This window comes from Aspergillus sclerotioniger (genome assembly GCF_003184525.1).
Source record: "Aspergillus sclerotioniger CBS 115572 chromosome Unknown BO94scaffold_33, whole genome shotgun sequence".
Taxonomy (NCBI): domain Eukaryota; kingdom Fungi; phylum Ascomycota; class Eurotiomycetes; order Eurotiales; family Aspergillaceae; genus Aspergillus; species Aspergillus sclerotioniger.
In genome coordinates this window covers 215,134-239,013 of record NW_020291023.1, presented here as the reverse complement: position 1 = coordinate 239,013, position 23,880 = coordinate 215,134, and the positions used below count along the sequence as shown (strand labels likewise).

At 55.6% G+C, this 23,880-nt stretch overlaps 11 protein-coding genes across 11 annotated transcripts; 5 read left to right on the top strand and 6 right to left on the bottom strand.

Moving 5' to 3' along the window:
* The first annotated feature begins 494 nt into the window (after positions 1 to 494).
* Positions 495 to 1,938, top strand: BO94DRAFT_539199 (uncharacterized protein). Its single transcript, XM_025612650.1, has one exon. The coding sequence runs from the start codon at positions 737 to 739 to the stop codon at positions 1,517 to 1,519; it is 783 nt and encodes a 260-aa protein (XP_025463296.1). The 5' UTR covers positions 495 to 736; the 3' UTR covers positions 1,520 to 1,938.
* BO94DRAFT_539197 (putative G-patch domain protein) lies at positions 1,879 to 3,246 on the bottom strand. Its single transcript, XM_025612649.1, has 2 exons — positions 2,986 to 3,246; positions 1,879 to 2,934 (listed from the first exon to the last, which is right to left on the bottom strand). Exons 1-2 carry the CDS (start codon positions 3,136 to 3,138, stop codon positions 1,954 to 1,956), a joined length of 1,134 nt encoding a protein of 377 aa, XP_025463295.1. The 5' UTR covers positions 3,139 to 3,246; the 3' UTR covers positions 1,879 to 1,953.
* On the top strand, positions 2,957 to 3,833 carry BO94DRAFT_246602 (uncharacterized protein). The gene has a single exon (XM_025606415.1). It carries the CDS (start codon positions 3,293 to 3,295, stop codon positions 3,800 to 3,802), a length of 510 nt encoding a protein of 169 aa, XP_025463294.1. The 5' UTR covers positions 2,957 to 3,292; the 3' UTR covers positions 3,803 to 3,833.
* A 464-nt stretch (positions 3,834 to 4,297) lies between these two features.
* BO94DRAFT_550095 (putative triacylglycerol lipase) lies at positions 4,298 to 5,365 on the top strand (the record flags this gene model as incomplete). Its single annotated transcript, XM_025613477.1, has 6 exons — positions 4,298 to 4,360; positions 4,430 to 4,474; positions 4,511 to 4,741; positions 4,798 to 4,885; positions 4,972 to 5,094; positions 5,154 to 5,365. 6 exons carry the CDS (start codon positions 4,298 to 4,300, stop codon positions 5,363 to 5,365), a joined length of 762 nt encoding a protein of 253 aa, XP_025463293.1.
* A 125-nt stretch (positions 5,366 to 5,490) lies between these two features.
* Positions 5,491 to 8,605, bottom strand: BO94DRAFT_539196 (snoRNA-binding rRNA-processing protein NOP14). The gene is made up of 2 exons (XM_025612648.1): positions 8,280 to 8,605; positions 5,491 to 8,221 (listed from the first exon to the last, which is right to left on the bottom strand). Exons 1-2 carry the CDS (start codon positions 8,565 to 8,567, stop codon positions 5,774 to 5,776), a joined length of 2,736 nt encoding a protein of 911 aa, XP_025463292.1. The 5' UTR covers positions 8,568 to 8,605; the 3' UTR covers positions 5,491 to 5,773.
* Positions 8,606 to 8,787: 182 nt separating this feature from the next.
* On the top strand, positions 8,788 to 10,338 carry BO94DRAFT_525460 (uncharacterized protein; the record flags this gene model as incomplete). Its single annotated transcript, XM_025610309.1, has 5 exons — positions 8,788 to 8,830; positions 8,890 to 9,009; positions 9,060 to 9,120; positions 9,182 to 9,318; positions 9,385 to 10,338. 5 exons carry the CDS (start codon positions 8,788 to 8,790, stop codon positions 9,999 to 10,001), a joined length of 978 nt encoding a protein of 325 aa, XP_025463291.1. The 3' UTR covers positions 10,002 to 10,338.
* On the bottom strand, positions 9,963 to 12,640 carry BO94DRAFT_246713 (putative origin recognition complex subunit 3). Its single transcript, XM_025606416.1, has 7 exons — positions 12,286 to 12,640; positions 12,151 to 12,224; positions 11,862 to 12,096; positions 11,664 to 11,803; positions 11,339 to 11,612; positions 11,163 to 11,284; positions 9,963 to 11,113 (listed from the first exon to the last, which is right to left on the bottom strand). The coding sequence occupies exons 1-7, from the start codon at positions 12,532 to 12,534 to the stop codon at positions 10,135 to 10,137; spliced, it is 2,073 nt and encodes a 690-aa protein (XP_025463290.1). The 5' UTR covers positions 12,535 to 12,640; the 3' UTR covers positions 9,963 to 10,134.
* Positions 12,641 to 12,853: 213 nt separating this feature from the next.
* Positions 12,854 to 15,733, top strand: BO94DRAFT_539191 (pentatricopeptide repeat protein). The gene has a single exon (XM_025612647.1). The coding sequence runs from the start codon at positions 12,970 to 12,972 to the stop codon at positions 15,529 to 15,531; it is 2,562 nt and encodes an 853-aa protein (XP_025463289.1). The 5' UTR covers positions 12,854 to 12,969; the 3' UTR covers positions 15,532 to 15,733.
* Positions 15,734 to 15,777: 44 nt separating this feature from the next.
* BO94DRAFT_501045 (Sec63 complex subunit SEC66) lies at positions 15,778 to 17,106 on the bottom strand. The gene is made up of 3 exons (XM_025609422.1): positions 16,766 to 17,106; positions 16,371 to 16,672; positions 15,778 to 16,283 (listed from the first exon to the last, which is right to left on the bottom strand). The coding sequence occupies exons 1-3, from the start codon at positions 16,863 to 16,865 to the stop codon at positions 15,879 to 15,881; spliced, it is 807 nt and encodes a 268-aa protein (XP_025463288.1). The 5' UTR covers positions 16,866 to 17,106; the 3' UTR covers positions 15,778 to 15,878.
* Positions 17,107 to 17,177: 71 nt separating this feature from the next.
* BO94DRAFT_246397 (chromatin segregase YTA7) lies at positions 17,178 to 22,936 on the bottom strand. Its single transcript, XM_025606413.1, has 3 exons — positions 22,710 to 22,936; positions 20,420 to 22,512; positions 17,178 to 20,364 (listed from the first exon to the last, which is right to left on the bottom strand). The coding sequence occupies exons 2-3, from the start codon at positions 22,488 to 22,490 to the stop codon at positions 17,483 to 17,485; spliced, it is 4,953 nt and encodes a 1,650-aa protein (XP_025463287.1). The 5' UTR covers positions 22,491 to 22,512; positions 22,710 to 22,936; the 3' UTR covers positions 17,178 to 17,482.
* On the bottom strand, positions 22,828 to 23,857 carry BO94DRAFT_246375 (uncharacterized protein). The gene has a single exon (XM_025606411.1). The coding sequence runs from the start codon at positions 23,588 to 23,590 to the stop codon at positions 22,928 to 22,930; it is 663 nt and encodes a 220-aa protein (XP_025463286.1). The 5' UTR covers positions 23,591 to 23,857; the 3' UTR covers positions 22,828 to 22,927.
* Positions 23,858 to 23,880: the final 23 nt, after the last annotated feature.

Sequence of the window (23,880 nt, the reverse complement as noted above, 5' to 3'; positions counted from 1 at the left end):
AAGGGACACACACCCACAAAAGACGACAAGGACAACGGAATGCCGAACGGACGCTATCGCCACTAGTTGGCGACGGACTGCGACTGATCCATCCATCCCTCTAGCATGCATGGGTCGTCGAGACGTCGACAGCTTCAGCTTGCTTGGACTTTTACTTTTCCTTGCTTTTTCCTTTCTTCCTTTTTCTCGTGGTCTTTGCTCCTTAGTCCTGAGTCGATCAGAAGGCACCCACTCGGGGGTGATCTATCCATTATTATCCAACCTCCGCGATGACGCCCGTCCGTCTGCTGCCTCCATTCGTGTGGAGCCATCCATGGTTCAGCTCGTTCCCTGTTGCGCGTTCCTGGATGGATCGATTGTAATCCGGATTTATCTTTTTCATATCCACTTTTTGGTCCCATTCGTCTTACTACTACTAGGTACTAGGTACGTATCTAGGCTAGAGTGTCTTGTTTAGCGCCCCTTCACCATTGGACTTGAGTCTTGCCTTTTTTCTTTCTTTCTTTTTTTTTCCCCTCTTAGTATTATCATTGTTAATTTTTTCCCTTCAGCAGCAGTATCTAGGGTTAGACCAACCTCAGCCTCTCTCCCTCTTCTCCCCCCTCACCCCCCTCTATTCTCTCTTTTCTCTTTCTCTCCCTCTTTTGCCTGAAGTTACACATCCGGCCCGTGCCCTTCATAGTTACTGCTACCGGAAAACAACAGGGGTTGCCTCGAAAAAAACAAAAACAAAAGCATGGCCATTCTCGATAAGGAAAATCGCTCCCGCGGCCTGCGAGTGCCGTCCTTCGCGATGAAAGGCTTCAAGCAAAAGTCCACCGATTCTTTGCCGCAGAAAGGAGCCGAGCCGGTGCAGGCGCCGGAGACCACGGTGACCCCGGCGCAAACCTACTCGGTTCCTGGCGACGCTGCCAGACAGCAAGAGAGCAAGTCGCCTCCACTCACCCCGCTGCCTTCCGCCGTACAACCGCCAGCATTCAACGCCCCGAGCCCTCGCCAGGATGCCCACCTCCCACTCGCTCCAGCTGCCAGCTACACCCCTCCCCCGCGGGCGTATCAGGCCTATCGTCCTCCAGTATCATCGGTTCCCGTGCAAAGGACTCCTCCGTCGAGTGAGGAGGACCCGGACCGAGTGATACCACGCACGGAGATGGACGAGCCATTGGAAGACTTCATTCCGGAACCAGAACCGGAACTTGATGGCACCGGCGCACCTATTGAGCCCGTGTCTAGTGAGGAAAACAATGGGCCGTGGACACCTCCCGATATTGAGCCTGTCGCGGCGCCGCTGAACAAGCTCCACTTTGCTTGCTACCAGGACCATCGGTCGATGCCCCCCGCCAACAATGTCTGGCATACGCTTCCATGCATGACCTGCCTAAAGTTTGACCGCGAAGTTCGACATCGATGTGTCTTCTGCTGCCTGCGTATTTGCGCCGGATGCTTCCAGGCGCTGCAGGCGTGTCCAAACCGCTCGTTGACGCAATTGATGGAGTCAATTACTGCGGCCAAATCTTGATCGTATCCCGATCTTCTCTTTTCCTCGAATCTACTTAATCTCCCGGCACCCATATAAGATGGATGTTGAATCTGCGCCACTTTTCCTTTTTAGACATTCAAACACCTGTGGCTCGTATTGGTCTCACGGCTATTCCCGGTGTACGTTTGATGGTTCATGGCTCTGTCACTGATACCACTGGAATTCCTTCATTGCCATCTGTTTGGTGATTCCGTGCGCATGTTCTCCCTATTAATAATGGCCTTGTCTCTTTTTTCCCCTCTATCCTTTTGATTAACTATATATGCAGACCCAATCCTGGCGATTGGGCTGATGTACCATGTACTCTTAGTGGGGCTTCCTGCATGATATGATAACCTGTCTAATTCAAAATCCAGCGGTGAAATTATATATACATTACTTACAGAGCGCTATAGTACAATGCAAATCAGTCATCAGTCATGGTCCTCCTCGGTCACTCCTGGACACCCCTCCATCTCTGCCGTCTCATAACGATATTTGCACCAGAGGCAGTAGTGGTAGGTCTCTCGCAGATACTGAACCAGTCGGGCCAGTCGCTCGCCTGGTTCCAGCGCGTTGAACTCGTCCAATTCCGGGTCCTCTTCTTCCAACTCTTGTTCGAGAATCGAGGACATCTCGCGTCTCCCCCCTAGCGCCTGCTGGTCGTCTGGGTCGAGAGTCGGGTCATCATACCCCGGTAATTGCGGGTTGCCTGGGAAAAAAGAAGACGGAAGAGACGTCTGTAACATGTGTCGTGTCTGCACGACACGTTCCTTTTCTTCCCGCTCCTTCACCAACCCCCGGTAGAGGATATTGATCTGGGATGTTGGCTTGACCGGCCTCTTGTCTTTCTTTGGCTTTTGCTCGTAGGCCGAGTCCTCTTGGTGTGGCTCTTCCTCATCTCCTCCAAGATCCTGTGTCTCGCCGAATTTTCCTTCCTGCGTCTGCGAGGATGGCCCCGTCTCCGCCTCTGCTTCGGCATCTAGCCGTTCTGCAACCTTCTGCGCAGCATGAAACTGAGCCTCGAGTCGCCGAGCTTCCCTCTCCAACCGCACCCTATCGCGGTAATCCCCCTCTTCTTGCTTAACCTTCTTCGTTACTTCTTCGGCTTCCTCGAGGAATTTGCGCTTCCGCTCAGTGTCCAGACCGATACCACCCCGATCTTCTTTGAAAATTATATTGAGGGGCTCAGACCGAACCTTCAAGCTGGGGTCGCCGGGGGGGTTGGTGTCCTTATCGTTCGGAGGTGCGGCAGGCTTCCCGAGAACTTGTCCTGGCTTGAAGCCAAGTTTGGCCATCATCTGGAACCCCTTGTTGGAGGGGTCAAGCGTGCTGGTGGATAAGGCGGCATCTCGACGGGCAGCTTCTTGGGCGGCGCGCTCGGCTTTGGACGGGACTTTGGCTCGCGCTTCGGCCTGGGGCGTGGCTGGTTAGCAGGGTCCCGAATATTCCATACTTGCACATACCTCTCGTTGCTGCCGACGCTTCTTTTGCGCAAAGGTTTCCTTCTGCTGAGGCTCTTCAATGACCATGGACATGTAGTCATCTTCTTCGTCCTCTTCGCCCTCTTCGTCCGGCCTTCCGCGTGCGGGGATCTCGGAGTGAGGGGGAGGTGCCATGACTGGCTTGAGCGTCGCTAGAAGACCGATGGACGGGGCGCTGATCTAGTCAACGGTCAGATGAGTAATGACAATCGTACGGAGGAGAAAGAAGAATGACGGCGTCGGTGAAGTGGGGTAAAAAAAAAAAAAGAAAGAGTTCGCGACTGCGGGGATGATGCCGATCTCAAATGCGGAGGCCGGATTTTCCCTCTCCGGCGGCACTCTTCTCGCCCTTCTCGCTTCTCTCCAACTTTCCAACTCTCCTCTACTGCCCAACTCTCCCTCAACTCTCTTCCACTCCTGCTCTGCAGGTCACGTCCACTCCACTCGGCCAAGACTGTTAGCTGTCAAGAGTATCGGATCGCCCGTCATGCGCATCCACCCCAGAGAAGAGACACCAATGAAGCTGCAAACAACAATATTGATATCATACCTCAAGACTATAATATCTATTGCCTTCCCGGGGATGTCCTATCCTTCGCAGGCGCCCAATCACTGCATGCGCAAGGAGAGAGCCTTGCGTCGGCACATTTTCTCCGCCCATCTCAGATTAAGAACCGATTCCCCTCCCCCGAGGGAGCATGGTCTAGTCGAAGCGTTCGTTCGAGCCGTCAAAGACGCAAGGTACCTCCCCGTTCGATGTCAGTATACGTTGTCCAGTTGCAGCTCTACATGGGATTGAAACATCAATGATCCAAGGCTCGTTGCACAAGATAATATGATTCTCTGTCGCCTCATACTGTTCATCTTCCTCTCCAACCTGGTAGCATCTTCGCAGATCTCGACGGTAAACCTTGGCCACGCACGGTATAGAGGCCAGGCTCTGCCTGATGGAATCTCTCAGTGGCTTGGGATACGCTATGCTGCCGCGCCTGTAGGACTCCTACGGTCCTCCGCCGCAGGACCCTGAGACGGTAGATGATATTCAGGATGCATCCAAGGAATACTTCTGGCGGCAATAAGATCGTCCAACCTCTGTTGCTGTGCTGACATGCAGTGACCAGCATGGACCCCTGTGTATCTCCACTGGCTAATATCCGACTCCCGCAGGCACATCTGAAGATTGTCTTTTTCTTGACCTCTATGCTCCCAGCGCAGCGACCAAACGCTACAAAGCTGCTAGTCTCTGTTGGGATCCAAGGAGGTGGCTTCAATTTCAATTCAAACTCTAACTACAATGGAACAAGTCTACTCAAAAGCATCTAACATGGCTATTCTTGTGGTCACCTTCAACTACCGAGTAGGTTCTTACGGTTTCTTGTCCGGGTCGGAGCTGTCAAAGTGTGGAAGCGTGAACAATGGCCTGTAGAATCAGATCATGGTTATAAGATGGGTAAAGACCCATATAAGCAAGGTATGACATGCTGTCGTTGGAACCACAACCCTGCAGTTCGGAGGGGACCCCAATCATATTGTCATTGGCGGCGACAGCGCCGGTGCAGCCTCTATTACATTTCTTCTTTCAGCCTACGGGGCAAACGATGAGGGCCTTTTTCATGCCGCTGCTGCAGAATCGCAAAGCTTCGGTCCCGTGCGGACGATCGATCAGAGCCAGTTTGCTTATAATAGCCTCGTTATCCGCACCGGTTGCGCACACCGGATCTCACCGTATGCGTTGCTCGTGGGTCTCCAGTAGGGCTTCGCACCGGGTGATTGGTGTGTCTGGTCCTCTGCTAGGTACCAGTGATTCATCTTCGCCAGGTGGTCAAATCTGATATTAGGGAGTTGGCTCTGGATGAAGGTATCGGCTTCCCCCACAGTGGAGGTATTCTTGGGAGCGAATATGGTGCCTTCGTCCGTGTCGTCACCAAGGATAACAGGTACTCTGAGGAATCTGCCCTGCTGGAATAGTGTTCGCTACAGCTGGAATGAACGGTTGGAACTATTACTACGCTGTTGAAGACCCAGCTGCGGAAGCTTCTGGCGAAGGAGTTAGAGCCATACGGTGGAAGCCAATGCCATCTGGGGACCCCAGTACGTGAGCGGCACCCCACCTTCATCGTACTTTACCTCAAATGCGCACATTATCGCAGTGATGCAGGGCTACTGGACCAGTTCCATCAAGTCCTTCGATCCCAATCCGCACCGTCACCCCGGCAGCCCGGAGTGGAAGACATGGGGTGACAGAGAGGACTACAGTCGCATTTTCATCCGAACCAACCACACCGTAATGGAGACGGTGCCGGTAGCACAGAGGGAGCGATGCGATCACTGGGTGAGTATAGGGACGGATCTTTCGCAGTGACATGGACGTGTGTCGTATTCTGCTTTGCGGCCAGCTGCGTACACCAGACCACTCATTCGGGGAAGGATACCATTAATGGAAGTAGAATACGTCAACGATTGTTACCAATGACTATGTACGCGGAAAATCCGATATTAAAAACAAAGCATTCTTTTAAGTTGCTACCCATCATCATCCCGATGATTGAAGAAGTAACTGGATATATACATCTGTTCAAGCGCCATCCGAAGGTCGTGCGCATACAAGAATAAAAAATTAACCAGTAGACCAGCCCGCAACCCGCACACAAGAGAAAGAACGAGCACCGAGTTGAAGCCAACATGCAACCATAGGAGAAAAGGAAAGAAGCGACATGAATGAACAAGTGGATCAACCGACCAAGCGTTTGTACTTGCTTGACTGACTGAATCACCGTTTGCCCTGACGCATTCTCTTCTCTCTTTCGTAAGCATTCGCCTCGCGACCCTCCTCGTTCTGCACCTCTGCCACGAGCCGCTTGTACTTGCGCTCGTACTCGGCGTCGCGCTCCTTCTTCTCGCGCAACTTCTCGCGGGCAATGAAGTTGGCGTCCTTGCGGAGTTCGCGCATGGCGCCCTTGCGCTCGCGCTTGTATTCCGCCTTGAGGCGGTTGCTTTCGGAGCGTTCGCGGTCCGGATCGTAATGTTTGTCCGGGTTGAAGGTTTCCTCGAACTTGGGGATGGCCGTCTTGATGGCCAGCGGGCGGTGGTGGTGCAGGATGAGGGGACGGCGCGTGCGACGCGCTTGCGCCAGATGGCCGTCGATCTTGTCGAGCGTCGATTGCAGGCTATCCCGGGTTACGGCGGAGATCTTGTTGCCCTTGCAGGAGCGGAAGAGGTGTTTGAGGACCTTCTGGACGGGGGTGAAGATCTCTGTGTAGGCGGACTTGTTGATCCACAGGTCGGAGGCGGTGCCCAGGAGGGTGACGATGGTGGTGATCAGGGAGAGCTTGAGCTCTTCGGGGTTGGAAGACGGTTGCTCGGTCATGTCCCAGAACCGGAGCTTCCTAGGGGAAACGGACTTGGTTGGGTTCAGTCGGAGGGAGGTCGGGGGGCTCCGGGAGGGGAAGTATCCGAGACTCTCGGTGGGCTCTTTAGGGCTGAGATGGCACAGAATGTTGAGGGTGTAGTTGATGAGTTCAGGCATGTAGCGCTTGGAGATCATCTGGTATTGCAGGAACAGACTGGCTGCGTACGTGCCCGTGGACAGGTCGGCAAGGGAGTTGACGGCACCCTGGCCCAGGTAGCGAGCAATGCAAAGGTGTGCGGGGGTTGCGATGGCGTGGAAATGGTCAGACGTTGGGAAGGTGGTGGCAATGCCAGTGAGGATCACAAGGTCGTCAGGACGGAGGCTGAGAGGGCGCTCCGTAGCGATTTGGCGAAGATGGGCTCGATATGCCTGACAGACGTTGTCGGGGTGGCTCTTCGCAAGGGAGTGGATATGACGGAGGAGGCTTTCCACGATGGCAAACGGAGGGTGTTCTGGTCGATCGGCCAGGTATGCAACGTGCTGGACGAGGATTCCGGCGAAACGGCCGAGCTTCATTTTGTTGTCGCTGTGGAGGCGGGGATGGTGTAGGGCTCGAATACGCTGGACCACGGTGGGGAGGTCCTGCATCGAGACGTCCTTGATGATCTCCAGGAACTCGTCGTGGCTGCCAGGGCAAGGGTATGTATATGCCAGACCGTCACTGGGCTCTTCGAGGGCGGCCGGAGCATCGCCGGACTTGATCCCAGGTATAGTGAAGCCATTGATGAGCTCGTCCTCCTCCTCGTCTTCTTGCCCCTTCTCTGATTCTTCCGCGGAGTCCATATCTGAATCGCTTTCAATGAATGATAGACTGACGTCGGACCTTGTCTCGACAAGATCATCGTCAATGATGAAATCGTCCTCATCTTCGACTCCGAGCTCAGGACGAGGGGTCGTCTCAGCCGTGGGTTGTTGCAGTCCGAAGGCCTTCGCATCATCTGGTAATGACTCGTCATCTTCATCTTCATCTCCGCTGCCATCTTCTTCGCTCTCCTCCTCATCCTCGTCCTCGTCCTCGCTTGGCTCTTCACCGCGCATGCGTCGAAGTCGCTCTTCTTCAAGGGTCTTCAAGCGTTGGGCCTCTTCTTCGGCCTTCTCCTCCGTCGTCTTCGTACGGTCTGTTGGCTGAGACCGCTTATCAAAAGTCAACTGCTTCAAGCGCTGATCGTATTCCTGCTCAGTCTCGTCTTGGGTCTTTCCAGCCATCAATGCCGCGCGGGCGGGGTTCATCGCTGCAAGGTCGTCCTTTGGTGTTTCCGGCTTCGGAGGCGGCTTGACGCCCCTCAGCATATCAAAAAGATCGGGGAGACCCTTGTCGAGCTCCTCCCGGAGATCGTCGTCGTCCTCCTTGGCTTTCTGTCGCTCGGCTTTGTAGAACTTGGACTTAGCGATGACCTCTTTCATGACTTCGTGTTTCGACTTCTTCCGCTCCGGCTGCACCTCTCCCTCCTCACCGTCGTCCACAATGTCTTCTAGATCCTCATCATCGCCAAAAGCCCGCTTCCGCTTGCGCGAGAGTTCGGAATCCGATTCGTCGTCAGCACTCAAATCGCCTTCTCGAAAGTCGTCTCCGAGGGTGCCCTCTCCAAATGACAGAGATTCGCCTCCGTGTGTGAGCGTGAACTCTTCTTCATCATCCTCCAGGTTGAACATGGACTCCTTCCGCAGTTTCTTCTGACTTTCTCGGGCGAATCGTTCGGCGGCTCTCTCCTCGGGCGTCATCGTCGGATCATCCTCACCAAACCGGCGATCAAAAATCCCACCGACTTTATTCTTCCGGTCCATCTCTCGCAGGAGGGTTTGACGTCTCTGTATGAAGGAACATGCTCAGTAACAGCCCGCCTTGCAAAGTACTGACCTCGCTCACCTTTTCTTCACCGAGAGACTTGGTCACACCGGGCCTAGCATGCCCCTGGGTGGATTTGGAGCCTACATCCCGGGTGGTCACGTCGAACTTGGCCCGGGAAGTGGCCTTGATTTCAAAGGGATTGAAGCGGTCGCGAATGGCCTGCAGCGCGGAATCCCGCTTCATGCGATTCTGGGAGGAAACGCCAGTCTTGGCATTCTGGCGCTTCTGCTTCTTGGACTGCTGAGGGCCCAGCAGTCCGCCATCCCGGAGGGAGGCTTTAAGCTGCTTGAGCTGCGACGGAGGCATGGTTGGGGGTGAACGACGACGCAGAAACGTGCTGGATCTCCACCGAAATTTTTGGCCGAAGCGGGCGTGGATCCGCCCCGAAAAAAAGCAATCTCACCGCCTCCGGAGCCAGGTTCTGCCGGTAATACGGCGCTGGCTCGTGACTCCCCGCTTTTCCTCGTCCGGCGCTGGATGAAGACGGCCTGTCGCGGAGTTGCCTTGCTGGTTGCTCGCTCACACCATGGGATCTCATCTAAGTGACCGCGTCGTCTGGATCTGTCTGGGTATGTTACCGCTCCCGAGAGGGGGGAGGAGGGGCGCCGCAATAACTGACCGCGTCCAGGCGTCTCGCTGTTCTTCGCCGTTCGCGGGATTGTTACGGACCTCCGCCGAGTGGGCGAGTTGACGGAGATCAAGCATGTTGAGAAGGAGGACAAGATGATCAGTGAGGGGACGGAGGATGGTTTGTTGGGCTTTCTCGGATGTTGTATGCGACAACTAATGCCGGGGCAGCCTTGAATTTAGACACCCTGCTGAAGCTCTCCGATAGCACCAACTATGATCTCCGAGCAGCGTATGAACGGCCCTGGGCGGTTTTTAGTGACAGCACGCAGGGGCTAACACCTGATTTCTAGTGCATTGCGTATCATTGCCGAACGATCTACCAAGGGCGAAACCCGAGACTTGCTTTTGCGGGATCTTGCAAGCAAAAATAAACAACGGCGGGGCAAGGCACTCAGTGCCATGTACTTCCTGGTCTCCAACCGAGCTCGTATGCATCCATTCTCCCTACTTTGCCAACTCAGCAGGCCCGATGGCTACTGACTGCAACGCTTAGTCTCACGAACGTCCGTCTGCGTCCGACTGAAAGATCATCCCACCTACAACGCCCTCGTCGACTGTCTGTGCAACTTCCTCGACGAACATGTCGAAGAGACGATCACCACAATCTCCCCCATCCTGCCCAAGACAAGGCCCTTGGGTGAGAAGAAGGCGCTGAGTGTACTGAACATCATTCTCCAAGAAAATGTCCCGGGTGCCTTGGAAGCGGGCATTGTGAGCCGCTGGCTGGTCAAGTACCCGTTTCCTTCCGCTCTTGCCGAGCCTTCCCGACGGCAGGATGTGGTGCTCCTGATGAAAACATGGTGGTCAGACGATACTATCATGAGTGCGATCTTTGGCACCTTGTCCTCTCACCCCGACGGTGCCAAGCAACTGCGCAAATACGGGCTGATGGGGAGCATGCTAGAGGAGAACGACCACGATGACTATGACAGCGACGTGTGGATGGTGGATGGAGAAGACACTGCGGGGTCCAGGCAGGTGCCGGGGAGACGCCTCCGCACCGCCGAAGAACAGGCTGTCCGGCGGCGCAGGCGGGAAGCGATGGTACTGAGCGACGGGGGACGCCCACTGGGGAACGATGATATTATCCAATTACCTGTTTCCGGATGATTGGCGGCGGCTACGGAATCAGGAGACAGGTTCACGATGGTTGTGGCAATTACTGCTTTGCATATTCTTATGATACCCTTGGTTTGCGTATGAGATCGCTGCACGATGGCTTGTGCTTAATATACAATACAAATCACAGCCCCATCCATGCGCTTTTAGCGACATGGTCGGCCTTTTTCCGGCTGCTTTTCACCATACCCAGAGCCTGGAGTTCCGACATGGCGCGGTAAAATAGGGCCATGGTGGTCCGTTCGTCGCAAAAATCCCCTTGCTCGCTTTCAAACACGGCATAAAACGCCTGCCAGAGGTCGTAGACGTTCACAAGTGACCCGGACTCTAGATACAGCTGGTACAGAATGGCTGTGGCGGGTTGGTTCGCGGAAACCTTGGTCTCGGGTTTCTCCGCGGTAGACATGAGATAGTCGAACGGATTGGACAATGCCCGTTCGACTGCAAAACGTGGTCGCGGGGAGAAGATCTCTTTCAGGGGATTCCTCATATCAAAAAGAAAGATCTCATGCAAGACGAGATCTTGCGGGCTCTGCAAAGTCTGCTCGAAGTATCCCTCGAGCAGGGTGTGGAAACGGTCGAGGATCTTGGTGTACTCAATATGTTCCTGGGGCAAGTTGGCTTTGCCCTTGCTGAGCCTCACCCGCTGTTGAACGACAGTTGTGGCCACGACCGCGTGACGCTTGTCATGCGCGCTTCGAAGGGGCTCAGTGCCCTGATATGCCTGTTCTAAGGCGTTGACTTCATCCCGGATTTCTTGTAACTCTGCACGTCCCGCGAATGTGGTCGGAAGGACGGCAGATACTTCCATGAGTGATGTGGAATCTAGCGTTTGCGTAGCTAGGAGTATGTCGGTTACTAATAGCGAGTCTTGAAGTTCGCCGGAAAGCGCGCGGACGGATAGATCCGATATACTCGTCTTCTTGACGAGGCTGAGTTTTTTCAAAAGCAGGTGCATCAATCTGACGCACTGAAAGATGTCGCGCATCCTCTGCTGTCCATCCCTCAACTGCTGTAGACTGTGCTGAAAGAGGATCTCGTCGTCTTCGAGCAGGTCACGCACTTGCTTGGCAGACCCTTCGTCAAGCAGCTCCTCGCAATACCTATTTCGTAGTCAATATAGGGGAGCTCAATGTAGAAAAGCAGGCTTACAGTCGGAATGAAGGAAGATTTCTGATTGCTTCGCAGACGAGGTCCTTGCGCATGTTCGGGAGAGCCTCGTCTGCTAGGAACACCGTCAACGGGTTCGCAAAGAAATGGGACATGTACGCGTACTGTTATTGTTAGAAGGGGAAAATATGACACGGATAAGTCAGGATCGCAAATACCTTTACCGTTCGACTGAAAGCCTCCGGAGTCTGGAAAGAATCATTGGATTTCTCGAACAAAACGTTGGTGATGTTGCGCCCCAGCCAGAGTTTGCCATCCTGTTCTGCCTGCAGCCTCCCGTAGATGCGATCGACGCAATTGCTCGCCTCATGGATTTCGAAATACCTTCCGCGAAGCAAGGCGACACTTGACCGGGGGAGTCTCCCTTCGAAGAGTTCCACGGACGTCGAGATGCCGAACAAGAGGGTGAATGGTATCCGATCAAGCCACGAGCTGAACAATTAGCTAAAGTTTTGCACTGCACTAAGACAGGTGACGACTCACCTTAGTAAAGACAAAAGATCCGTAAGGAGGCCTGGATCAAAGGCTTCACTGTCCCGGAATGCGACGACCAGCTTCTTGACGCCTTTGCGTCTAACATAGTCGCTTAATAGATCAAGATCATATGCGAGAAGTCTGGGACCCTGCATCGCGCTTTAGCACAGTGCGCGTCTTGCACGGTTCGGAACATGGAATAGTCACCTCTCGATCAGTGAGAAAGGATTGGTAGCCGTCATTTCCTTCTGTATTCGTGATGGCAAATCTGATGATGTTTTTGAGGGTCGTCTTGAGGTTGGGCGCATCTCCGGACTCCAGCACGATAGCTCCTCCGTCCCCGGCCGAGGTTAGTTGATCATTGAGTCTGGCCAGCAGTCTAGCAAGCGACGAGACGTTGGAGCCAACCGTAACTAGGGCCGCTGGTATACAGCCGTCATATCTGCCGTCTGTCAGGACATGGGGACGGCCCTATGGGATCATGATCCGCTCTTACGTTTGAGGAGAAGTCGACCGGACGAAGGACGAAACACTGGTTAGGACCTCGGAGTCGACGTCATCTAGAATTTCCTGAACCACAGGTTAGGAACCTTGCGCAGCAGCCCCTCCCCAGACCGATATTCCGACTGACCTGAATCTTTGCTTCCTGGGTAGACCAAAGTTGTTGGTATGTTCTATATCGTGCTCCGACGGATTGCTCGTCTTCCTCCCCATTCATAAGGGGCACAAAAGAATAAACGTTCTTCTGCTTTGCTTCCTTCTCCAGAACCACCTTGCGCCGCTTGGAGGGGCGCTCTCCCGAAGGGTTGCCTTTATCGGCGGGCGTGTAGATATAGACACCCTTGGCTCCGTTAGCGACGGGGTCGTGACGGACGGGCATTGATGGGGCTGTACCTGACTGTTGGTGCCATCCTTGAGCGCATTGGCTGGCTCTACCTCCAGCAAATCCGGATCCATGATGAGCAAAACGGAGGCCAGCCAGGGGGGGGATGGGGGAAGAGCGCGAAGGAGTTGGCAAGAAGAATAAAGAAGGATAAGTAATGATCGAGCTCGCGGTGGCGCTAGTCCCGATCGGGCCGACAATGGTTTTCCGCCGCGGAGCTTCTTTGTCTTCTTCTTCTTCTTCTTCTTCTTCTTCTTCTTCTTCTTCTTCTTCGCTACTTCGCTTCTTCGCCTTTAATTTGCCCCCCCCCCCCCCCCGCTCCTCCCACATTTCACCCCTCTTCCCATCTGATAGCCTCCATCATCCCCGTCGGTCTGTTGTGATCCTTCACCTATACCCATCCCTGTCCGATGATCTAATCGCTCATACTTCATGCTCCGCCAGGCCGTCCGAGGAGCTCGGTGGTATCAGCATGTGGCCCGCGGACGCCCGTCTTTGCCGCGAGCATTCTCCGCTGTAGCGCCGCGCTCCATTCACTTTGGCGGTCCCAACAACAAAATCACCTTCTACGAACAGGAAACTCGCGGGAGCAAGACAAGGAGAAGAGTCGACCCGGAGGCGGATCAGCGCGCCGACCAGAAGGATGTCGAGGACGAGCTGACCCGGTTGAACGAAGAGCTCGAGGCTTTGAAAGATCCTTTCGGCCCCGACAGTCAGTTCATGCGAGAGCTGCCCGAAAAGGACCGGGCTATTGCGCTAGAGGCACTGCGAAAACATGCCACAGAGGAAGATGAGGGAGTCGACGTCAGCATGAAGGACCTCTACGACAAAGAACTCGACGATCTTATAAAGGAGGAATTCGACGGCATGGTCAAGGAGGAGGAGAACTGGCAGTCAGACGAGGAGGACGAAGATGCCCCTAAACCGGTTGTCCTACGCCCTTATGAAGTTGAATCGAAGGACTCGGACCTGCAACCATACGTCGACAAGTTCAACGGATGCCTCCGACGGATCGCGAGTGGTGACTCCCATATGCGCTGGCAGCAGGATCTGTGGAAGTGGTACCGCCGGTGCAAGCAGGTCGTTCCTGGGTTTCTGGAGTCGATCTCGGATGAGACGTTGAATCTCCTGTGGGATTCTCTGGCTCCGAAAGGATCCACGAAGCCTCAGGAAGCGGCACGTATACGCACACTGGCTCAAGACGCGATGTCGGCTGGCCTATCTCTTTCCACGCCTCGGATCCTCTCTTACATCGAAACCCTCCATGAAACCGAAGATACTCAAGCGGCGCTAGATCAGTGGGAAGCCTATCAGGCAGACCTCTGCCAGAGCAAGGAAGACTTGGAGGCATACTGGAAACTAGGAGTCCGGCTCTTTGCGGCGGAAGACGACCCTCAGCGCGCGCAGGATATCGCCCTGGCCTTCCTAGCAAACGATAAGTCGCGCCGACCGCATATCCTTATCCCGGTCATCACGGCCTGGGGTCGACGCTCTGGGAAGGAGGCGGAAGTCAAGGCGTGGGCGCTATATTTGCAACTGAAAACGTTCCTGGAACGGAATATGACCATGGATGACTATGACCAGGTCAGCATCGGGTTCCTCAAGGCGGGCCGGCCGGGTCTCGCCATCGCCGTATTCAAGGATATGATGGTGACCGGGGATCCCCGGCACGACTCGACGTCCCTCTACAAGGCCGCCGTCGGCTTGGTTGGCAACCTCCAAGCGTCCAGTGTCTCCGAACAGGATGTGAACAGGGTCTCCCTTTCGACCCTGACTGTCCTGCCCCTGAAATTCCAGAATCGGTTCTTCTACGCCAGCTGGATGAAGAAGCTGATCGGGATGGGCGAGGTCGATTCGGCCGCCATGGTCATTGAGTTGATGTACGAACGAGGCGTCAAGCCCGATGCGAAGCACCTCAACGGCGTCATCGCCGCCTGGCTGCGTGACGGAAGCAGTTCCGCTCAAGAAAAGGCCGAACGCCTCGGCTGGGCCATGGTCCAGCAACGGATCGACCTGGTTTGGACACGCGCAAACTCGCCAGAGGAAGCTCCCCGACTCGACGTCAACCCTAGTGCAGAGAGCATCCGCATGCCCGAGTTTATGAAACGACCGATGCCTGCCGCAACCATTGAGACCTTCTCGATCCTCCTGCTCCACTACACGCGGAGGAGCGATGACGGCATGATCAAGTACCTTGTGAAATGCTTGGGCGATGCCCGGATCCAACCGAACTCTTACTTCATGAACCACCTCCTCTACGCAGAGCTCCGCAAACAAGACATCGGGTCCCTCTGGACCAAGTACCAGACCCTGTCGGCCTCGACCCAGCCGGATCTGGAAACGTACGCCTGCCTCTGGGACTGCGGCAAGCTGCAATATGATCGCGGCCGGACAGCCTATGTGACCGGCTTCCCATCCGCCCGCCATCTCTTCTCGGACATGATGCGATGGCGCGCCCGGCTTCCCGCCCGCGGGCAGACCACTGTGCGGGAGGACTTTTCCAAGGAGCTATACGACCAGATCATTCGATGCTTCTGTCTCTCAAAGGACCTCCCCGGCACGCTCGTAGCCTTATACTCGATGCGGGCCCTGTTCGGGTTCTTCCCAGACGATACCACGGCGCGGCTGATCGTCCTGCAGGTCGCGCGACTCGCAGGGGTGCCCGCCGATACGCCCAAACGACGTCTCCGTCGGCTGTCCAGCACGCCCAAAAGCAAGGAGAACATCGGGCACGTGAACCGGCTGGTGGAAATCCTCAGTGATCGCAAGCTGGGGGCTCTCGCGGCGCGGGGGCTGGAACTAGATGATCTCGAACCCTATGAGCGCGAGCAGTACCAACTGGAGGTAATGGCCGAGCTGCTGCGGGTGGTGATGGGGCGGACGGCAGGTGACACAGTTTCGGTAGAGACACAGATTGCGGCGGTGGCTGAGGAGATGGGGGTGAGGGAGCTGGATCTGGGGGAGTCTGTCGAGGCTGATGACTTGCTTTTGTGAGAGGTAAACAAAGTAACGGGGACCTGCAGAAGGGTTCCCAAGCATGGCTGGCGTTTCGGTCTTTCCTGTGTATGTATATAAAAAGGTAGACATTGTGGTATATGCATGTATTATAGAAGTTCTTCTCTTGGGTCGCAGTCAGACAATCATACTACTAATAAATACAATGGGTGTCCTATCCGAAATGATAGGCAGTTCCACAGCAGCTACAGCTATACTCGTAACAATAACCACCCTGAGCTAGAGAAAAAAAAAAAATAAAAATAAAAATAAAAAAAGTGATAAAATTGACCATAAACGAACATACACCTTATCCGATTCACAACACATGAAAAGCACCCATCTAATTAATTCCCCCCCTTCTTATTAGCCCCAGCAGCAGCCTGCTCATCCTTCTCCACCAACACCGCATCATCATCACTCCCAGCCACCGAGGGCGGCGCATTCGACGACTCAGGCGTCTTGGTAGCCGGCGTCGCCTCCCCCGACCCCGAGTCACTAGCAGATGCACTCGCCTCAACCTTCTTCCCCTCCGCACCACCAGCCGAAGCAGCGGCAGCAGCAGAAACAGCAGAAGAACCCTCAGGATCCAACTCCTTCATGTATCCCTCCTTCTTCTTCTCCCACCATTGCTTCTCCTCCTCCAACTTAGCCTGGTGCTTCTCCATCCGTTCGCGATAAATCGCATTATTGAGCATTTCATTAGCGGATTGGAAGATCGTTTGACCCCAGCCGGGAACGTAAGCATTTGCCTATTACCCCACACATTAGCTTAACCCTTTACTTCCCTCCCAAAAACCAAAAAAAAAAAAAAGCGGGGGTAAAGAAGAAAGAAGTACCTCAGCAACCACATCCCTGACCTCCTCCTCCATTTCCTTCTCAGCACGAACAAACCTCTGCCAAAGATCATCGCCCACACTACCGCGTTGCAGGAGCATCGCGAGCGCTTGTTTCTGGTTCCGGAGGGCCATGACGCGTTGGATATCTTCGATTGCGCGACGCAGGAGAGCGGATTTCAGGACACTGTCGGGGACTTTTTTGCCCTTTTCATTGCTGTCTTTGGGGTCGAGGTGGAGGAGGGAGAAATAGATGTCGCGTTGGGTGTGAGTGGGGAACCAGGGGGAGAGGGAGAGGGATTTTTCTGATATGCATTAGTATTGTTATTGATATTTGTGTTGGTAGTGTGGTTTTTTCTTCTCGTTGGGGGTGGGTTAGGGGTTGGGTTGGGTCGTACGAGCTTTGCGCTTCCGGTAGAGGGAAGAAAAGGTGGCCAGGGAGCCGAGTAGGACTCCCAGATAGGCAAAGGGTACGGCGAGGGTGAGCCAGTTGACCATTTTGAGTGATGTGTTGTGGTTGTCGGGGGGTGTGGTGAGTGTGAGGTGGTGGTAGTTAAGTGGACGGAGGTCGGGCGTCGGCGGCGGCGGCGGTGGTCGGTGGTGGTTTCGGTTAGATGTGGAACATAGTAGGAATGAATATCTCCGTGCAACGAATGAATGGAATCGGTCAATTGCGCCTGCAATGAATCAACCCAGCCAGGGGTGTGTGTTCAAGTGTTGGGGGGGAGTGAGTGATCGCTGAAGCGAAGATGCGCGGCAGAAGAGCGGCGAGGACCCTGAAAGGCCAGGCTGGTGTCTTGGCCCGTCACATGGGCCGATAAGATAACCTTTGTATATACTATATACTACAAGTTAAAGTATAGTGTAATCATAGTAGAATGTATATCTACATCCCCCCAATCACCACTTTCCCCAAATACATGCAAGAAGTAACGCAAAACACATCGAAAAAGGGGAAAAAAGAAAAAGAAAAAAGAATTCCGCCCACGCATACCGAAGAACCACCCATCCAACAGCAAAGCGAGAGGTATATGCATCCTTCTCAGTACACAAATCCATTGTCGCTTCAAGAGGTATCCCTAGAACCAAACCCCGCACAAAACAGAAATCAAAATCTACAGCGGATACAGCGACGCGCCCAGCTGCTCCTTCGTCTTCTGGCTGATCGGCCCGATCTCCTGCATCGCCTGCATGTCCTCCAGAACCTCGTTGAACGTGTCCTGGATCCCCGCCGCCACCTTGCTCCGATTCCATTCCCCCCGCGTGCGCCACAGGTAGTCCATCAGGTTCGTCTGGATCTGCTCCAGCTGCTCCACGCTGCACCCACTCGTCCGCTGCGTCAGTTGCTCGTGCAGGCTCTCTACGTACTCGTGGTCCAGCGTCAGCTTCGGTGACAGGTCCTCGTTGTTGAGCAGTGACTGCAGGTTGGCCGGCACATGCGACGACGCCTTGGTCGCATTCTCAAACAGTGGCACCGGGGGCTGAGGTCGCTGCGCCGTGCCGTTGTCCAGGTGCGCCAGCTCGCCCATCGGACGGGGCGACGGCTGGCTGCTGTCCCCCTGCTGTGTGTCGGGCAGATGCTCCTCCTGCGACACCCGGTCCGGATACTGCGTGAGATCCGGAAAGTCATGCCGCATCCCATGTGCAGCCACCGGACTCTGTGTAAACGGGTTCGGTGCCGAGGACTGCTCCGAGGACTTCTTGTCCGACGTCGTCTGCGTCGTGGACGCTTCGTTGGTGTAGTCGTGCGGCTGAGACCCCGGGGCCATGGGCGTCACCGGCCCTTTTTGCGAGAAGCTGGAAATCCCGGACTCCCGCCGCACCTGCTGCGACGGCGCCGTCAGCGAGTAGGTCGGTTTGGGCTGCGCCGAGGGCCCGAACGAGCTTGTCAGGGTGTCCTTGTCGACCGACTGGTCCGAGTTGGTCATGTAGGTGTCGCCCTCGCCATCTGCGCGGAAAGAGCCATTGCTAGTGAGCGCATGCGTACTGAGGTCGTTCAGATCCGAGCCGCCCCCGGGATGGTAGCCGTTAGTGAAGCTCACTGTGCGCGTGGGCGTCACCGGCCGGTCAGTCTCCTTGGGTGCGCTGTCGGGGAAAGTCTCGCCCAGCACCACCGGGCCACTGGATGGGCCCGATTCGGTGTTTCCGTGTGGCACTCGGTTCGTCGCCGCGCGGCCGAGAAAGCCTTCCGCCTCTTCCTCCGCCGCCTTCCGCGCCTTTTCGATGGCGATCTTCTCGCGTTCCAACTCTCGCACATACACCCCTTCGCATTCCGCCACGAGGGCGGGCTCGGTCTGCTCGATGGTGGCAATGTCCACTTCGACATTGGAGAGGAGTTCGTTGGCCCGCAGCAGCCGCTCTTGCTCCCCCAGCTGCCGGGCGTCCTTGGCGAGCCGTTTAATATCCCCCAAGAAGTCCTTGGGACGCTTGTAGTACCCGTTGGAGAGACGCTTCTCGATGGTGACGATCTCCATGTTGTAGAAGAACTTGCCGGACACGGTCTCGCGCAGTCCCGGCGTCCCGTTCTTGTCGTAGGCCTTCTCAAACGGCCGGAAGGTGGTCCGGTGTTCAATCGGCAGATCACTCGTCACGATGTTCGGGTCCTCCTCCTCCCAGAGGTAGCGGATCTGGGACTCGTCGATCACGCCGGTGCGGAACCGTTTGTACTTCTTGATCTGGTCCATGATGGGCTGGATCCGGATCTTGAGGAGATTGAGGGTTTGGTGGTCCTTCTTCTTCTGCGCCTTGAGCTGCTCCTTGGAGAGCGGAGTGGCGGGCTTGGGGGCCGGCGCCGGCGCAATTTCCAGGGTCTCGAGCTCCCGCTTCTTTCGCTTTTCCGGATCAGGGAAATGGGCAGGTGATGTCTTGACGTAGTCGATTACCTTGGCAAAATACTCGTATCGTGCCTCGTTCGCCGGCGCTTTGAGATCGTAGAAATTCTTCTTAGAGAAGCCAAACAAATTCCTCTGCACTCCAACATCCACGTCCTCGCCAATCGACTCCTGCACGCCGAGCAGCAGCACAGGATCCGTTGGAGGAACCGACCGCAAAAGACCCAGAAATGTAGACATCACGGCATGGCCCACCGTATCAGACCAAGCCTGGATATTCGGGATGTATATCACGCTCGGCTTGTGTCTCTTGACCTCCGCGAAAAGCTGGATTACGGCGGCCTCGGGAGACCGAGTGGAGTCGCTGAGCAGGGTAGGGAGATCAAACGCTTGGACATGGAGTCCCTCGAAATGGTGCAGGAGGGCGCCTGCCAGGTACTGCTGGCCCATTCCCAACGGTCCACGAAGCAGCAGGCGAGGTCGGAAGACCCGGGATCGGTCAAATTCCTGCTGCATTTGCTCGCGCTGGAAGCTACCTGATCCTTCCGGTTCCTCGAATTGCGCTTCCTCTAATGCGGTGAGCCTCTTTCGCTGCGGGAGGATCAAAGACAGCAGGTCCTTGATCTCGGCGAGAGGCGCGCGCAGCAAAGGCTCGACCGCGTTGGGGAGCGGCGAGGCCCCCGACGAGGTCGACCGTTCGGAGGACGGTACCATCTTCTTGATTGCCAACATAAAATCCTTGGGGTTAACCTCGATGGTCTTCGGGTCAATGACGAGCTTCTCATTGGATTTATAGATTTGGGGGTATCGTCTTTGCACCGCATTGAGGGCTGCTTCCGTGCAGAGCGCACGAAGATCGGCACCTCCGTAGCCCTTAGTGATCTCCGCGAGCTCGTCCTTGATGGGGCTCGGCAGCGGCGGATCCCAGCCCTTGGTGTGAATATCCAGAATCGCACGTCGGCCTTCGGTGTTGGGCAGAGGAAAGTAGAACTCGCGGTCGAAACGGCCGGGGCGGCGTAGAGCAGGGTCAATGGAGTCGGGTCGATTCGTGGCGCCAATAACGATGACTTGCCCACGTCCATCCATGCCATCCATCAATGCCAACAGGGTCGACACGATCGAGGCATGAATCTGTTCCTGCTTGCTCGACCGCACGGGAGCCAGTCCTAGGAAAGTCAGCTTGTGGATGCCCTGGTCACCCAGCACAGGGGATACGCTTACCATCGATTTCGTCGAAGAAGATAATGCTAGGCTGGGTCTTGCGAGCTTCGTCGAAAAGAAGCCGAAGTTGTCGTTCCGCCTCACCCACCCATTTACTGAGCGCGTCTGCTCCCTTTCGCATGTAGAAGGTCACCTTGCGGCCGTTGGAGCTGACACTGTTTGCCAGGGCTCTGGCTAGCAGCGTCTTACCAGTACCGGGGGGTCCGTGGAAGAGGACACCGCGGGGAGGCACAATGTGGAAACGCTGGAAGATCTCCGGGTATAGCAGCGGCAGAGACACCATCTCCTTCAGCTGGTCAATGTGGCCCTGCAAACCCCCAACACTATCGAAGTTGACGCTCACGTCCACCCCCAGCGGGTCAGCATCAGCCAGCGTTTGCTTGTCCTTGATCTTGCCGAGATTGGCTGGCGTCCCGGAGTGACCCTGGGCTGCATCGGCACTGTGAGTCTGAGTACCCAAGAGGCCGAGACCAGGCTGCCCATGGCCTGACGTGGGACCGCTAACACTGCCCTTGGGATGCTGCATACCCTCGTCATCACTGCTATCGCTATCGACTCCGCCAGTGGCAGCAGGTACGCCGGGGGGACCCAAGATGGCAGACGGCCCGCCGCCTCCGAAAGGACCATACGTAGGGAACAGGGTGCGTTGCCAGCTGCCGCCGCCACCTCCCCGGCCACGGCGCGAAGGCGATTCGTTGACCTCGTTCTCGGCCTCCTCGATGGGTAGAATCAAGTCAGGGCGGATGATCCGGTAGTCGACATCCTTCCGGCTACGCCGAGGCTTCTCGTAGATAATATCCGGCTGCACTCGCCGGCGAGGGCGACCGCCTCGCAGATCTTCCAGTTCCTCTGCAAGCTCCTCGGCGATATCGGCACCGGCCTCAGATTGTCCACGGGATCGCGATGCCCGCTTGCGGAGGCCCGGGCGACGGCCGGCAGTGCTGTCCTCATCATCATCGTGGACCTGGCTCCCTTTGCGTGGAGAAGGATGCAACTTCCCAGACTGCGATACCTCATCATCATCATTCGACTCTTCTTCCTCGGGTTCGAAATCACTCTCTTCATCCTCGCGCTTGCGCTGAGAACTCTTTGGCTTCTTTCGACTGGACCGACGGGGGTGTGCAGATTCATCATCTTCGGGCTGCTCGACTTCGTCATCCGCTTGCTGGCTCCGGTTGGGTCGACTCCTCCTCCGTGTTGTCGGGCCCTCGTCCTCGTCCTCGTCATCATCACCACCTTCCTTTGCATCGCCGTTCTCAGACTCGGGGACGAAGCCTTCGTCATCAGCAGTTGTTTCGTGGCCGCCGCCTGCTGCAGACGGGGCTTCTTCAAAGCTGATCTGGACATCGCTCTCCATGATCTCCAGCTGAGAGCCTTTGACTTCCATGGTTGTTTCATCGATCATCTCGTCGTCTTCCTGCTTCGGCTGCATCTCCTCCTCTTCCTCCTCTTCAAGCACCGGGGCACGCTTCGAGCCACGGGATCCCCGCCGACGGTCCATTTCCGGGCTATATGTGGCCCTCCGTTCAACGGTTTCTATGTGGCGTCCGGAAGTGGTAAGGGCATGGAAGTCTTCTGAAGGGTCCCGCGTGCGTCGAGTCACCCGGCGCGGGCCCGGGAAGTTCTCCAACGGGGCCTGGCGCTTCAGGGCGTTGCCGACCTTGAGCGTAACCACGGTGCTTTTGCGTTTCGGTGGAGGGGTCCGAGCCATGTTCTCATCGTTGGTATCGTCCTCGATACTGCTGGATTCGCCTTCGTTGTAGATCGGTCGGTTTGTAGCAGCCCTGCGAGCGACTAATCCGCGTGCATTTCGTTGGGCGTTGATGTCGTCTTCCTCTTCCTCGGACTCCTCGAACGAGAGTTCGTCGGCCTCGTCGAAGATCTCTTCATCGGACAGCATATCATCGTCGGAATCGCGACGGGCCTTCTTCTTCACGGGCTTGGACTTCTTCTTCGATTTCGTTCGGGAAGCGGAGCGGCGGGCGGAGCGCACGGGGTGGTCGCTGTAGTCGTCGTCGTCTGAGTCGGACTTGTTGGCCATCTCCTCGATGGAACGCTTTGCACGAGGCATGACGCCGCGCCAGACAGGAGCTCTTTTGTGAATAGCCATGTCAGTGATGGGGGAGTGCAGAGGGGGAGGGGGGCAGAGATAAGACGTGGGTGATAGATGAAACACAAGAAGCGTGAGGGCGACAAGAGGGACGGAGAAGGGAAAGGAAAACGCTGGCCATTCGGAGTAGGAGATAGCCGGCCACGCAGAAAGACTGAAGGGAAAGAGCCTAACACTTACGGGGGACAATGGGAGTGATTGAATGGCGGATTGAAAGGGCAGGTCAAATGGTTAATCGCCGATGGACAGGAACCCAAACACAGACCTCGGAGTCAACGAGCGACGAGACGGTTCTCATGAAAACCAACAATTGTGACAAGCTTCGGCAGCCATCAATGGTGAATGAAGACAAGACAAACAGGAAGGGATGGGGAAGAAGTAGGCCCGGTGCGGCCCTGTCACCGGAGCAGTCGTATATATAACACGGGGGGACGAGGGCGAAGCGCAATGCGCAGAGGTGCCGGGGCGAGTGAAGGGAAATGAATGGAGCGAGGCTCACGGACTGACCAACCGGAAGGGACGCGTCGCATGCAGCTGCTAAGCACAGGGGGAGGGGAGAGGAAAGCAAGTGAGATAGATCTCCAGGGAGAAAAAGAAAAGAGAAGAAAAGAAAAGAAAATGCGAAAAGAGAAAGGAGTGAAAGAACAATCAATCAGTTCAGTGCAGTTCCCCAAAATCTGGATATCAGCATGAGCAGCAGCAGCAGTAGCAGCAGCAGTAGCAGCAATAGCAGCAATAGCCATGACGGGGGGAAACCAACCCAAACCAAACCAAGTTCCAACTCGGGTGCCGCCCAGCCACACACACACACACACACACAAACACTCGCCCGGCAGCCCGCGCCACACCACCCCAAAACAGTCTAGCGCTACCCGTCTGAGGCCGGACCATTCCAATTCCTCCATCCATTCAGTCACCACCACCACTCCGTTGGAGCATCCCCAAGACTCCCATTTCCATCCCCCCTCGCTCCCCTGGAAACCACGTAGACCAGGAACTTCACCCCCCATCCCCATTCCCCAAATCCCATCATTCATTAAATAACCAGTATTTTCTCCCATTTCCTCAACCCTTCCCCTTTCCCTCACCCAACCACCCAAAAAACCAAACGTCAAGAAGAAGAGAAGAAGATGTAGAGGAAAGAAAACAGAGACAAACAGCCCCAGCACCCGAAGCTAGGACAATTTCCCCACGAAGCTTATCGCCTTTTGACTCCTCCCCGCTGGTTCGAGCGCTTCGCCATTGCCGCCGGCTCGCTTGATATCATGTGACCTTTGTGCTGAGTCAGCGGGCGGGCTGGACTGGCTTTCTCCCGGCTCATTCGATTCACGGCCGAGCTTGCATTGCATAC

Coding starts and splice junctions, on each gene's coding strand:
- BO94DRAFT_539199 (XM_025612650.1), top strand. CDS start 737: ATGGCCATTCTCGATAAGGAAAATCGCTCCCGCGGCCTGCGAGTGCCG.
- BO94DRAFT_539197 (XM_025612649.1), bottom strand. CDS start 3,138: ATGGCACCTCCCCCTCACTCCGAGATCCCCGCACGCGGAAGGCCGGAC. Junction 2,935..2,985: donor AGCGTCGGCAGCAACGAGAG/GTATGTGCAAGT, acceptor GCCACGCCCCAG/GCCGAAGCGCGAGCCAAAGT.
- BO94DRAFT_246602 (XM_025606415.1), top strand. CDS start 3,293: ATGATGCCGATCTCAAATGCGGAGGCCGGATTTTCCCTCTCCGGCGGC.
- BO94DRAFT_539196 (XM_025612648.1), bottom strand. CDS start 8,567: ATGCCTCCGTCGCAGCTCAAGCAGCTTAAAGCCTCCCTCCGGGATGGC. Junction 8,222..8,279: donor AGTCTCTCGGTGAAGAAAAG/GTGAGCGAGGTC, acceptor TCCTTCATACAG/AGACGTCAAACCCTCCTGCG.
- BO94DRAFT_246713 (XM_025606416.1), bottom strand. CDS start 12,534: ATGCCCGTCCGTCACGACCCCGTCGCTAACGGAGCCAAGGGTGTCTAT. Junction 12,097..12,150: donor CGGTCGACTTCTCCTCAAAC/GTAAGAGCGGAT, acceptor GACAGACGGCAG/ATATGACGGCTGTATACCAG. Junction 11,613..11,663: donor GATCTTTTGTCTTTACTAAG/GTGAGTCGTCAC, acceptor CTAATTGTTCAG/CTCGTGGCTTGATCGGATAC.
- BO94DRAFT_539191 (XM_025612647.1), top strand. CDS start 12,970: ATGCTCCGCCAGGCCGTCCGAGGAGCTCGGTGGTATCAGCATGTGGCC.
- BO94DRAFT_501045 (XM_025609422.1), bottom strand. CDS start 16,865: ATGGTCAACTGGCTCACCCTCGCCGTACCCTTTGCCTATCTGGGAGTC. Junction 16,673..16,765: donor CTACCGGAAGCGCAAAGCTC/GTACGACCCAAC, acceptor AATGCATATCAG/AAAAATCCCTCTCCCTCTCC. Junction 16,284..16,370: donor TCAGGGATGTGGTTGCTGAG/GTACTTCTTTCT, acceptor GTGGGGTAATAG/GCAAATGCTTACGTTCCCGG.
- BO94DRAFT_246397 (XM_025606413.1), bottom strand. CDS start 22,490: ATGCCTCGTGCAAAGCGTTCCATCGAGGAGATGGCCAACAAGTCCGAC. Junction 20,365..20,419: donor CTTCTTCGACGAAATCGATG/GTAAGCGTATCC, acceptor TGACTTTCCTAG/GACTGGCTCCCGTGCGGTCG.
- BO94DRAFT_246375 (XM_025606411.1), bottom strand. CDS start 23,590: ATGGGAGAAAATACTGGTTATTTAATGAATGATGGGATTTGGGGAATG.